The sequence below is a fragment of the Dermacentor andersoni genome, chromosome 3 (assembly GCF_023375885.2).
Source record: "Dermacentor andersoni chromosome 3, qqDerAnde1_hic_scaffold, whole genome shotgun sequence".
Classification (NCBI taxonomy): domain Eukaryota; kingdom Metazoa; phylum Arthropoda; class Arachnida; order Ixodida; family Ixodidae; genus Dermacentor; species Dermacentor andersoni.
In genome coordinates this window covers 116027277-116041620 of record NC_092816.1, presented here as the reverse complement: position 1 = coordinate 116041620, position 14344 = coordinate 116027277, and the positions used below count along the sequence as shown (strand labels likewise).

The following is a 14344-nucleotide window of genomic DNA, read 5'->3' as shown; positions in this document are numbered from 1 at the left end:
AGACTGAATAAGAAGTTCATTTTTCAGGTGAATATTATGAAAAAAGTTGTGGAACATTGATCGACGCGACGTCATCCTACGCAAAGAGAGGTTCAGAAACTGCGATGTGAGTTTCATCTATGGCACACTGGAGAAGGTGGAATAATTTGACAAAATGAAACGGACACTATGGTTCGCACCTACTCTATTTGATAAATCAGAAATGATTGACTATGACCCCACAATACACATGCATATTCAAGCTTAGATATTGCTACTGTTTTATATAAAGTTGATTTAGGGGACGATGGTGCCCTTTAAGCGCTGCGGCATAACTAACCTAACATACAATTAGCATTATTAGTATTGTAGTTAACGCGATTTCGACAAGAAAGGTTAGCAGTTATGTGAACTTCAAAATACATAAAGCATAAAGCTACCAATTTTGTAAAAAAGAGGATTGCAGGTGGCCCATTTTCGGGAGATTCTCATTACACTTTTCTTAACATTTTCTTAACTTTTCTTAACATTCAGGCGCATTTGTCATGAGTTGCATCAGTTAATGATAGCGTCAAGGTCAGACTGAAGGACTGCAAGATTATTGTCAGAAGATAATGTATTAGATGACAAATTGGGCAGTTGTCAACATATAGTCTAATAGATGACTGAACTATAGAAGTCACGTGGTAAATATAGACTAAATATAGCAGAGGGCTAAGGACAGAAGCCTGCGGTACAACCGAAGTAAGTGGACAGGAAGGCCAATAGAAATGGTTAGCTGCCACAAATTCGGCTTTGCTTGAAATAGTGTTTACAATCCAGGCAATAATATTTTTTAAGACCTATAACCTGAGTTTCAACAGAGTAAGGGGTGAGAGACAAGATCAAATACTGCTTTGAATATGCGGAAGTATGCCTCCGATTAAACACCCGTTGTCAAAAGCAGCGAAGAGTTCGACTGTCAAATAAGTTAGTTCTGTCACGCATGAAAAGGATTTACAAAATCCATGCTGTATAGCCGTGAAAAAAATGCACCACACTCGAGAAAGTACACTAAAGTCGAGTAGATTATATATATTAAGTTTGCAGTGGATGCCCGTAATGCATTACGCGGCCAACCATTCTCTGGGTCCATCCACTGTTGGGACCCATTGGTGAGAGTTCCTTTCTCACAAATCCGACATCAAGTGTAGTGACGAACAACGCGGCCGGAATGCTTGGTTTCTCAGGTGTGCGCGCGGTTCGCCGCTCGACCGCAGCATAAATGCCACCGACGCAGTGCTTTCATATGTAGCGCTGAGACATCGCGTAATTTGCCCGCGCGAGGCGCCGTGTCTGTGGCATTATCGTTTCGCAGGCCCCATTCTGCAAATCGCAAGCTTGGTGGTCCCTCTTAGCAAAATGCATCGCAGGGTAATTGGATTAGCGAGCACGTGGCACATTTCCGGCAAAATAAATGCGCGCGGCAGTGACACACTCTGTTTATGGGCCTGCGCACGCAGAAACGGGAAGAATGTGCACGCCGATACGCAGGGCACCTGTGAGCTGCTGCTGCGAGCCAATCGCGCAAATTTGCCAGATTAGCAGGCGTCCTTGTGCGTGCCACACTAAGACGCGGTAATGCAGTAATAATGCGATTACGCAACTACTCGTCACTCTTGCGACGCGACTGAGTGACGTGCAAAAACTCGACGGCAGTTTGTTCTGGTTCGTCTGCTCGCATGCTCGTGTTCTGTAACTGTCCGGTTGACTAATAAATTAGAGGGCTAAAATAGTCAGCAAGCACAGTGTATTTTTATTCGCCGCTGATAGATTCTTATTATCGCGCGTTTTTTTGTACATGTACGGTTGCTCAAAAGTTTTTGACTCAACGATGTGAGCTACGTGGTGTAGGAATATTCTTCGAAAGCATTAGCAAAATTCCGGGTGCAGTCGCACAAGCTGACGCAAACGGCGTCCTGTGGGTGGGAAATCGGTCGTTTCGTTGGCGTTTCTGGGAGGTAAAGTGGAAATGAGGAAACACGGTAACGAAACAAGTGAATTTGCAAGCGTTGGATCACAACTCTATAGTCGTTCTCCTGCTGTTAATAGGCGACGAGAACCTTACGGAACCAGACGAAATAATGACGAGGTGATGAGATTGTAATCGCTTGCATATTACATGAGGTACTTCTGTTGAGAGGAAGATCAGTCAGATACGGCGGCAGCGCGAATTTTGTACCACTGCTGCGAAAGATAGCGTAAGTGCTAAACTAGGTGATGGCAGCGACAAAAACAACACAGCACATACAGACCACTGCAACTGAAGCGACATTAAACCGGTTAATCAAAGTTTGTCACAGACGTTGACGACGATAATTAAGGACACAAAGGCTAAGAGGGTCGTAAGACACACACTTAATGCTTGCACGGGATTATGCATACATATATTAGTTTAATAACTTTAGTTTAAATAGGATGACACGCTGTCGAATTTTTGAACGGCGCTGTTCAAAGAAGAACTGTTCATTTGCGAGAAACCCTGATTTAAATGTCGTTTAGTTAGGTGATAAACATCACGGATGTTGTTGTCTACTTTATGCAAAGATCAATATGCTTATGCGAAGCATCATTTACGCTGTTGCTAATCGAAAATCGCAGTACCGGGACCCGAGGAAGCACCGATCGCCGCTGTACGCGGCTTTAACCCTCTAGTGCCATGCATCCCCGTGTGGTGGCGCTGAAGTTACTGCGAATCCCTGTACTACTCTAGATGGGGCAGTCTGCATGGCACCCTCTCACGCATATGTCATTACGCGCTTGCGTACTCTCCTCTTTGTGCCAGCTACAGAATGACGTGACACCGAAGCGTAGAACTCGAACGGAGTATACGCGCCAACCCATACGCCTCGGGCGTATATTCGCCAATTCTTTCCCACTGTCTCGCTGTGAGCATTGTCCTGACAACGAACAGCGGTCCCAGAAAACACAATGGCGCTCAGTGGACCCCCGACGAGCACGGCTCTGTGCGCAATCGACCGCTCCTGGTGCCACTCCCAGCCACTCGACAACATCCTCGCCCGAGCAAATATAAAACCATCGTGGAGGTGCACTGCTGAGAGCCTGAACATATCTTGGTGCGCAGCGCTGTTTGCAAGCATGAAGTCTGCACTGCCTGAAGGTACCCCGGGCGTAACGAGAAAGGTAGAGATGCTACGTGTTTCACCTCTACGGAATCCAGTATTTTCAAAGTGCACAAAAATGAGAAGCTATGCTTGTTTCTCTATTTTTTAGCACTCAGCGGTGCACTTCGCGGAGCAAACATGCATCCGTCAAATTCCAATCTCACATCAGCGGGCGTCCGTGTCGCCCCATCGATTCATATCTGCCATCCCAACAGCCATTATTTGGGTTTCCTATATGCAGCAACTTAAAGAAAAATATCGACAGCATTGCAGCACACGTTGCGTCATTCGCCAACCTATAACAAGAAAGAGGCTATAGTATATCGCATACAGACAAATACGTCAGCCAACAGGCGTATAAAGATGGCTAGAAGCACACGGTGTGCCTTAAGGACCAAAATAGTACAAGCTCTAAACACTGTGGACGCTTTGGAAGAGCCGACGCTGATGTGGCAAATGGTGTACAAAATAGCCTTTCATTTATCGCAATTTCATAAAGAAGCGCGAACCGAGTGCATCGACACGTGAACGTGCGACTCTATAGAGCGTCCAGCCCGCGTTCTCTCATCCTGGAGCAGAGATGATGTGCTATGTTCCTGCAGGAAGGTAGAACACGGTAATGATTTTGATGCTTATTTTCTTCTATGCAAGTTCTTTCTTTGACACGTTCTTTAACCTGCCGTTCAGCAAACCCTTGCGGATGAGTAGCGAGGGCATCGGCCGAGGTGCTTGTATGCCCGTGGGAAAAGCGCCACAAGTGCACACACATAGCTGAGTACACCTCACCGCGATGTATCGCAATGTCGGCAATAACGCCGTGCGACAGTTGAAGAGAGTCCGTTTTTCTGCTGCAGATTTTCCGCGACACCTTTGGCCCTTTGCGTAAGGGAGACTAGCACCACTGCAGCGTAGGTTCATTCACTCGCACCTTGTTGCAGCATTTCTGAGGTCGCAGATTGTGTGCTTCTCCATAAGGGATCGGTTTGATTCTCGTCTTTAGTTTGATGTAAGAGTGTCAAATGACCCACCGAGTGAAAAAGCCGGCAGAGCCTCAGCAGCGAAAGAAAGGCAACCGCATCTAACGTACCATTCGCTGCGACGCCACGCCACGAGTGATGTTGGCTCCCGCTTATTGACTCGGGCAACGCGTACCGCTATGGAGTCTGAAGCCTTTGCATCACCGGCGGCCGCAACCTCTTCAGTAGCGCAACGTAGCCGTCCAGGCGAGTGCATCGCAGACAAATGAAGGGAGCGGAAGAACGCAGAAAAAGGAGCGAAGAGGCAGGCAGCGAAATACGCCGTCGTCTTCAAATCTCCCCATACACGGCGCATACGGAACGAGCGTTACCGCAAACATTACTTGCAGCCTAAAACTCGAAGGGCCGCTCAGCGGCGTTTAATTGGACATTAACCCTTTCGCCTTGGCAATTCATAGGAACTGCTTAGGTGTCCTCGGAAGCTTAATTTTAATTTCATGGGTGAACTGAATAAGCGTGTACGAAAAGTGAATACATGAAAGTTGAGAATCGTCCGGGTGCTTTTGACAAAGCAAAAAACAAGCCCCTATGAAACATGCGTAGTTCTTGTAATTCACAAAGCGCCATTCAATGCTGCGCATAAAGGTAAACATCCGATTTGAAAACGCATGCAGATATTTATATAAACGTAGAAATACCCTTGTCCGTGTTAGTCACACACACACACACACACACACACACACACACACATATATATATATATATATATATATATATATATATATATATATATATATATATATGTATATATATATATATATACATATATATATACACAGAGAAGGCGGCAATAGAGTAGGGTGACTCTTTTGTCAAATGAATGCTCTGGCAGGGTGACATGTTTTGAAAATCGGAGAAGTCGTAGAGCACGGAGGTGAACCCTGCGGTCATTTAGACGGAATCTGAACGCGGTCCCAATCAGACCAAACTGGGACCGCGTACAGACCCGTCTAAATAAACACAAACCTCTCGCCCACGCGCCCATATTCAAAACATGTCCGTCTGCCATTGCACTCATTTGACAAAATAGGAGTCACGCTTCTCCAGTCAGGCTTCCGGTCCTCTCGTGGACGGGAAGACAGAGAGCTATGCTTTATCTAGGAATGTACAACAATTACTCATCGCATAAATGAACACATGGAAAACTTCTCGTTTCTTAGTCCATAAGTTAGAATAACTAAATAATAATTCAATCAGCGCATTTGAAAAGAGAGAGAGAGAAAACAATTATTCGGACCATCGAGGTGGTTGCTGTTGAGGTCGAGTGGGTGGTGTCCTCATTCGAGGACTCCACTGGCCATGGCTGCTCGACGTACTTGCTGGACGTTAGCTTCTTGTCCCACCAGGGTATCGCCGGTCAGCTGTACCTCCCACCGCTCAAATGACGTGCTAGGCGTCTTTAAGTGTTGAGGTTTGCCCCCGCACCCCCACGAGATGTGAAAGAGTGTACCCCTATGAAAATGGTCATTGCCTTTATGTTTCCTTTATGTTTCCTTCTTGTGCCCTATGTGACCTTTATGATTCCTTGTCCTTTGTGTGACCTCCGGGACGCCAACTTTGTGTGTACCACATGTTTACTCATCCTAACGTATACCTCGAGGAAGTGACCTTTATTATGCCTCTAGGATGTGTCCTTTATGTTTACGGCAGGATGTTAACTGGGTGTGTACTATGTGTTACCTGAGCGTACACTTGAGTGCACATGTAGGTGACATAGAGTGCACATAACAACTGTCTGTACATATAATACAGGCAGATATATCTGTACTTTGTGACAGCCGTTGATACACTCTGCAGAGTCATTGTAAGTACTAAATCTCTACTTATCCTTTCCTTTGCCCCAAGAAAACAACCCTTATTATAATTATTGTAGTATGTGCCCTTTGTGTTTACGGCGGGATGTTACCTAGGTGTGCACTTGAGTGCACACGTAGGTAACATAGAGCATTAATCTATATATGGTGCATGCACTCTTTATATGTTACCTCCATGTGCACTTGAGTGCACATGTAGGTAACAGAATGTGCGCAGTAAGCATCTTTTGCGAATAGTACAGTTAGAGCTATCTGTGCTGTATGTTAGTCACTGGCAGATTCAAGGAAAAGGCACTGCTTGCACCCCTCGCACTAGACATGCCGACCGGCACTAATTGTGGCTATATTGTGCGGAAAATCGAGCATGCCATGAAATAGGATGGTGTATATAATGATTTATGCCATGCATTCTCTTAATATATAAAGTATTTCTTAATTTTTCAACCTGCTATTCTCCAGTAGCAAGTCATATGCAGAAATCTGCAGTATTTAACCTAATATGCAAGAATTTCATGAAAGTTTTGCGCCAGCTAGGCTATCAAATATAGTTGATTGAGTGTTTAAGACGGTTCTCATAGCAGGCGCCTTTCAGATGCTCCGCTTCGCCTCCAGTTTGGGAAATAATCTACCTACTTTATATATCTGACTTTATATATATATATATATATATATATATATATATATATATATATATATATATATATATATATATAGGTAACATAGTGCTCATATATATATATATATATATATATATATATATATATATATATATATATATATATATATATATATATATATATATATATATATATATATATATATGCGCACTATGTTACCTGTGTGGGCACTCTGTGTTACCTGGCTGTGTACTCCCTCGAGTGCACATCCAGGAAACATAGAGTGCGCTCAGTGATTATCTTTTTACACATGCTACAGATGGATTGTCTACCTGAAAGATGTATTAACTTTAACTACTGGCGTATCAAAGTAAAAAAAAATGGGGGGGGTGCACCTGCCTCCCCCTCCCTATCTATCTTGGCCGTATTGATCACCACGCGCCATCAACAGTACATACGTACATCAAAGCCTCATGCAGCGAATAATCCCTCACGACAAAACACAATTGCGCGGCCGCTGGAGACGCGGTGGCACGACGCGCAGTGTTCGATGGCTTGCGCTACATGAACCGCAAAAGAGGCGGACGCCTCCGCGGCCAATCTGCCGCTCTGCTAGTGAGCGTATATGATTATACAACCATTTAAGTAGCTGTTCTCGTCGCTTTCGCGCTGACCACAAGCACGAGTAACTGCTGTGTCGATATTAGCACGCGTAGAAAGGCAGCGCGGATCCCGTAAATGCTTGCTTGGGCGTACAACTGAATAATTTATAATTGTGAGTTGGCTGAGTACGAAAGTTGTGTGCGGGGTATGGCCGTATTTGATTACGCGAGCATGCCAGCAGTACGCCTGCTTCACTTTGGCCGAAGTTCCGCTGCCGCTGCAAGCCAGCCATCGCCACATTTTGTCGTCTTTATTCCTTACGCTACGAGGAAATATGGTTCCACCTATTCAAGATAAGGCCTGACATTCTCAAAAACACGCCACTGGGCGCCATAAGAAGCGTGTATATGTGTGGTGATTCCGAATTTCTGATCGGTGGGTCTCACAGCTATCGCGACTGCCCGCCCACCGTCCGCCATCCCAAGCACACGGAGTTGCACATGATGCGCGCTGATTGGCTCGTGTCCGTCGGCAAAAGTTCGCGCATAGCTCGTCTGAAATCTCTGTAGATACCTTAAAAAAAAAGCAACGTACCAAGACACTTTAAACTCAATAATTTGTGTTTAAATACCAGCCTTTCTTCCAGCTACGACTTTTTTTTAAATCTCGAAGGCCGTGCTTTTACAAAATGCCCGCCCTAAAAGAAAATGTAGATCTCGGAGGCTAAATTCACTTGTTAACCGCAGTGCGGCGCTGCCGCTGTGTGACGGTTGAGCTGGGCCACGTTGTGTTGGTGTGCGCAGTTAGAGTACTCGTTGCAGTTACACGTTAATTGAATCATATTTTCGAAGTGCCTAAACAAACTGTGATCCGTACCGTGTGCATTAACCATCAGGAAACCTCTGGACTCGTATAACGCCATTAGTTCGCCTTATGTTTCCTGTGATACGCCAGTGTCTTATGCGTACTACAGCGCCCGTCCGAGCTGCCTTTGTTCTCGCCTGTCCGCGTTCGCTCGTGGAATACCTGGTACTGTGGCTTCGAATTATGGTGCGTGGAAGAATTTTTTGAAAGTTGTGCTTTCGTGCGCTGGTGTTCATCGGCAATTCGACAGTGTTCGCGCCGGAAAGAGCGTCGTCGCGTGTTGCCTGCGAGACGAAGGAGCCGTTTGCTGACCACATTGAAGGTAAGCAGGTCTGACGCTTGCGCGCATTCTCGCAGCTTTTGGTTCATGTAGTAAGCTTTGTGGAACGACAACAGAACACGTTCTGAGCGTATGTTGACCATGTTGCTGTGCACATTTAGCAAAGCGTTTCACGAGGGTAGTTTCCGTGAAATTTATTATTTCTTACCGCTTATTTGCTTTATGGAGTGATGTGCTACCACCGCTGATCGTTGGGACTTAATGGGCAAATATTTACGTAAACGCTGAAAGTTACTGTTTTCTCGGTAGTTTGCCGGCAAGAAATTCTTCCGTAGATATGAATTTCCGCAAGTTACGTGTGTAATGCATGTCGATGTGTCACGGGCATCGCGAGTTGGCACGCGACGGCGATGTGTGACACTTGAACAGATATTAGCTTGTGTGAAGATTACTTTATTGATGGCGTTCAGTTTGAAGTCCAGCTTCGCGAGAACTTGTACGCATTGTTTGTGTTCGACGTGCTCGCGTATTTGTCTGTTATATTGTAGGGCAAATATAGACCGACATTACAACAGCGAAATTTCTTTTTAATCGAGGCATGTCAATCAGACGCTCGCTTTCATTAATATTTTAATCCGAAGAACAGGATGTCAGTGCATGCGATTGTTAAAGGCAGTGGCTTGTAGCACTGCCTAATAAGGGATGCGATTTTCTTGCGATGCTTTCCGCTCGATGTGTGCCACTCTTATAACCCACCTTCCATGGCTGGCTGTTCTAGTTAATAACGATAGCCGAATGTCGGTCAGATCAATGAGCAAAAGGAGTAGCATCGGAAAAGGGATCGCTACAAAATTGCGGCCTAGGTTTTAGACGCTTCGTAATCGATTGTTCGTTTGATTTACTAGATATTTAAGTTTTGGTGATAATTTCCCAGGTAGTCTGATGTTTGCTGCTGGTTTTATTCCCGCCTGAATTTTACCATATAATGGTGTAACCACTTGAGATATAACTACGAGACATCTGTACAAGCAGGAACACAAAGATTTGTTGGCCAGTTGCCTACATCTAAAGGTCATGTACTACTTAGCAGCTGCTGCAGAAATGTTTAAAAAAAAATGTGAGCAGTTTAATACCTGAGTGGACTGGCAGCTCAGTCTGTTTCAAACAACAATTAGTTAAAAGCTTCTGTGTCGCCCTGATGTTTTTATGAGCTGCTTTTGACTGCTCCACGTTTCTTAGCTGTGTGCATACAGGCCAGGCTGTTCTTGCTTGTATGAATATTTTTGAATTGGTGAAAAAGATTATCTTTTGTTTTGTTTTTCAGGTCCCAAGCACCACATTCCAGAGGTCTGCTGTGAGCAGACGTGGCAAATTGCAGTAACATCCAGATAGTCCAATAAACTGTTCGTAGTTTCAGACAAACCTTTGCAAAGTATAGTCAAAACTTTCTTTTAAAAGTGCGAGCACTGATCCAACCTGATCTTTCTATCCAAACATTACATTTTATATTAGTAACAAAGACATAACTAGAACAGCAGCACTGCAGTGAGGAACGTACAGTGGCAATCCAAGTGTTATGCTGAAATAATCTATGAAGTCTAATTACTTTGTAATTTTAGAACAAATTGGCATGAATTTCTGTGCCATAGCAGAGTTCCAATCCGTGCGCTGCATCATGTAGGGAACAGTAACCTTACAATGAAAACCAATGCAAAACTTTTTAACTCAGGAAATGTTTATAAAAATAAAATGTGCACACGGAACTCTTCATCTATGCATGTCTACGTAAAATACAGGATTTCATCACTGCGGCCACATAAAGGATGCATAAAGGTAGGACACACGACGGAAACATAAAAGCAGTGGCCAAATTTCAACATGGAGGAAACATAAAGTACGGTAACATAAGGGATACATAAAGGGAGGACACAGGAAGGAAACGTAAAAGCAGTGGCCAAATTTCAACATGGAGGAAACATAAAGTACGGTAACATAAGGGATACATAAAGGGAGGACACATGACGGAAACATAAAAGCAGTGGCCAAATTTCAACATGGAGGAAACATAAAGGACATTTCCTCATGTGAACTGCGGGAAACATACAGTAAACATAAAGGCCATAACCATTTTCATAAGGGTAGGGCGTGTGTCGCCGCACCAGGGGCAGATGCCGCGATATGTATGTGGGAGCATTTGACTGTATCTGTGTAGGTTTGGAAATGTGCTTGTCTGAATAAGTCGGAGAGCTACGGCATCTTCAGTGCTGAGCTTTCTGAGATGCGGAGGATAAATAAAGCGAATACGTGGGCTGAGCTCCACGAACGTTCAGTACTCCATTTGGGGAGCTGACCGACCCGTCCACATTACTGTACCTTTTTTTTTTTTCGATTTTCAAGTTGTTTATTTCGGCAAAACAAATACGATGTTTGCCCGCAAGGTAAGGCAAAAGGAGCGCGTAAACCTCCTAATGCCTTCTTTACCTCGCTGCAGCACCCAAGTAGCAGTTTACAAGTACCAGTACTAATAAAACCCAATTGAACTAATTATTTCGCCACAGTATTATTGTCATCTGCAGGGTTTTCCTTTTCTTCTTTTTCCTGCATTGATTTTTCTCGCGCGTTTATTGTCTTTCCCTTTTCTTTTATGCCATGATCAGTTCTCAGGGCTTCTCGGAACGGACTCTGCCCGCTGCCTTTTCTTTCTGTTTTCGTATTACCTTATTATACTGTTTCTTTATTTTTACTCACACAAACGAAAATTGTGCTTATTATTATTCTTTTACTCATTCTACTAATTTTACAACGCCTTTGTCTGATAAAGACACAAAATGGCTTGCCAGTTTGTCTACCGTGTAAAAGCACGCGTCACGAATTCATATTTCAACGCTTCTCATCCCATGAACTCTTGACACCCATCCTGGGGAATGTGTCAGATAGCTGAACACTACCAATTATGAGGGGAATAACCCCACGAATTGTACCTGAATAAACCCGTTACCAGCAAATAAGTGCTTTAACCTTCTGGTTTTCTTCTTTTTTCCTCTCTATTTTTTAAGCATTCTACTCAATTTGATTAACACACCGCAAACTGGCTTGCGTGTTCGTCGATCATGTAAAAGAACGCGTAAGGGGGATCGTGTCAGCGACCTGTACACTGCCAATGATGAAGGGGTTGACGAATGCGTCGTGAATAAACCCGTTACCAACGAGTAATCTCTTTGTCCCTAGGCGCTCTGCCTCCGGAATATTGCTTTCTATTTCCCCCTCTCACTCTTTTCTGTCTAAATATATAAAGAGACTGTTGCGAATGTTTACTTTATCCCTTGAAAAAGGTCGGTTCACCGTTCGAAACTATTGAGCAAGTAGACCAAAGATAAATCTGCGAAGTTGTGCATCTCATCTCTCTAACTACCTCTTGCCCATATGCGTGTGTGTGTGCGTGCGTGCGTGCGTGCGTGTGTGTGCGTGCGTGCGTGCGTGCGTGCGTGTGTGTGTGTGTGTGTCTTTGTGAGAGAGAGAGAGAGAGAGATACAGCAGGGCCACCAACATAAATCGAAATTGTGTACTGAACGTTTCAGTCATCTATTAAAACCCGGTCGGGGCTCCCAGTGACCGCGACCTTGTAAGCAAAGCAAAAATTCATTTCGCGAGTCGGTGTCCACGCGTCGCAAATGGCACGCTATTTCTTCGGGCCGCGAAACACATCGCGCGGCGCTTGCTTCCTCGCAGGAGGTGCGCGGCGACGAGCTGCGCGCTGTTCCCGCCTCCCCGTCTTCGGCCAAGGGGGCGCGGACGCTGGACAGGCTGAGCGGCGGCGAGTACGTCCGCGGCCTGGACGGCCGCCGACGCCTGGACAAGATCAGCGGCGGCGAGCTGCTGCGTTCGGCCGACGACGCCGCGCTGCTGCGCTCGCTCGTGCTGCCGTACGCCCTGCGAGCACCGGTCTCGGACCCCCGCCGCGGACTGGACAAGATTGGCGGCGGCGAGTACATACGTGCGGCGGGGGCCTTGCCGCCCGGCTCGGCGGCCAAAAGGCGAGCACCACACGAGAACGCTCCTTCCAATGCTTCCAATTCCTCGCTTCTCTCCTTCGACGAGCGCTGCGAGCGCTTCGCCGTGCACTTGCACGGCCTCTTGTCTTCACTGTGGCGTGCCCTGCGGCCGTTTAGCTTGGCTCATATCTCGGAAATTACCGTCAACCGGCGTACCGAACTTTGCAGCAGTTCCGATTCGAGTCTTGAGAGCAATGCGTTGCTCGGTGCAGATTCAGAGCCGTTGCTCTCTTTCAGGTTTTGCGATTTCGCGTGTAAAGGACGGATATTTAACGGATGCACGAAAAGAAGAAGATGCGAGAACGAAGGAACTGTAACTTAGCAGCGTAGCTGGTTGGGCTGGCTGTTGTTGTATTATACTGCGTGTAAAAGCTCGAGCGTTATATTCTGGTCGCGCACTTTGAAAGAATGGCTTCATTTGTAGCTATTAAATGCTTTTAGAGTTACACATGCGAGCCCTTATACAGGGAAAAGCTATTACGATGGAATTGTTTGCGAGAGTGAATTCCTCCTGATGCTGATGCTGCACAAATCCTTGGGAAAGGCGGTCAATGGCAAAGTGCACTTACGAACGAAATGCCCGTGGCAATTTGGCCCGGGACCATAGAGCGTGCTCAACATTTTTGTGATGCGTAAGTACTTGCTTGACGCCCTGCGATTCACGAATCAGAATAAAACTGCCAGCTAAAGCATTGCTTAAATCGTGCTTAAACTAACACTGAACTAGTGGAACTGTTTGGCAAGCGCCTAAGGTAAACGCACAAAGGCCGTAACAACGCGGGGCTATCAATTTTCGGCTGCTTAGTCCCGATGCACGAAAAATAATATACGCTTTAGTTCGCGCCATTGCGTTGTTTTACTTGGCCCCAATTACTGCATCCCTTTCATATAAACTTGGCAATCGTCAAAAAATTATTCGTGAAACAAGTTTCAGGAACAAGCGCGTGTCAATCTTGGCGTCAACCGAAAGCACAAGTTAAACGTTAATTTAATATTACCCGCATGGAAAGTATACTCAAACGCAGGGTATTCAATAACTGGAAAAATCTAGAAACAGTAGGTTTAAACTGATTACTTTGCCAATGCTACGGTCGCCGTCATGCCGGCGTGATCGTTAATGACATCCTCATTTTTCTTACACACGCCTCTTGGCAATGTCCAAAGAAAATCTTTACGTGAACCACCTAGAATGGTCAAGTCAGCGCGTGGTGCCAATATAATGCGCGAGCCATTTGACGGTGACCATCCGGGCCTTTTTCTGGCGCTCGTGCGTTCGAAAAGTAGGACGCACTCCCCGTAGGGTCGTTAGACATGCGATGGCAACTAGACAAGACTTAAAGCGACTGACTATTCCATTTCTCCGCCCGATGTGCAGGTAAACACTACTGTCACTCTTCAATTCCATGTTCTCTGCCGGCTACATTCCTTCTGCCTGGAAAGAAGGAATTGTAATCCCTATTCTCAAAGAGGGCAAGGACCCTTCCTCACCCAACAGTTATAGGCCTATAGCTCTGATCTGTCTCGCGTGTGTCTTCTACAAGCGAAACTTTGACGAGATCGACAGGAGTGGCTTCGAGGGCTTTTACAAGCGTTCGGGGGCTCGGGAGAAGTGAACGACCTTGCACTACTCCCTTGTCCGTCAGCCTTGGCCACCCGCTAAGCGAAACCACCTCAGAATAGATGCCACCTCTCCACCGTATTACAGATCCTTTTACGAGCCTTAATAATATAAAATACATGCGAGGCTAATTACGTATTGATTACATGTAGAAAATTTTAGGTTTTTGTAGCTAGGATGCCCTAACAATCCAAAACAACTTGCGAGGATTAGGTTGTTGTTTTTTTTTGTTTTTTTTTGTTGCAGGAGCTCCGTGTTCTCTCATTGGATAAATGCCCCTGAGTCGAAAATCGTCTGCCCCACCGACAAGGTCAAT

The 14344-nt window shown here is 45.4% G+C and overlaps 1 protein-coding gene and 1 long non-coding RNA gene across 2 annotated transcripts in view; both read left to right on the top strand.

Moving 5' to 3' along the window:
- The window catches only part of LOC126539239 (uncharacterized), a 64206-nt gene extending 50183 nt beyond the window's left edge, over positions 1-14023 (top strand). Inside the window, exons 3-4 of the mRNA XM_072286882.1 lie at positions 12088-12474; positions 13952-14023. Coding sequence (XP_072142983.1) covers positions 12088-12474; positions 13952-14023 — 459 coding nt within the window. The remainder of the gene's footprint in view (positions 1-12087; positions 12475-13951) is intronic.
- LOC140216759 (uncharacterized) lies at positions 8009-9780 on the top strand. The gene is made up of 2 exons (XR_011893431.1): positions 8009-8400; positions 9683-9780. It is a non-coding gene; the product is annotated as an uncharacterized lncRNA (long non-coding RNA).
- Positions 14024-14344: the final 321 nt, after the last annotated feature.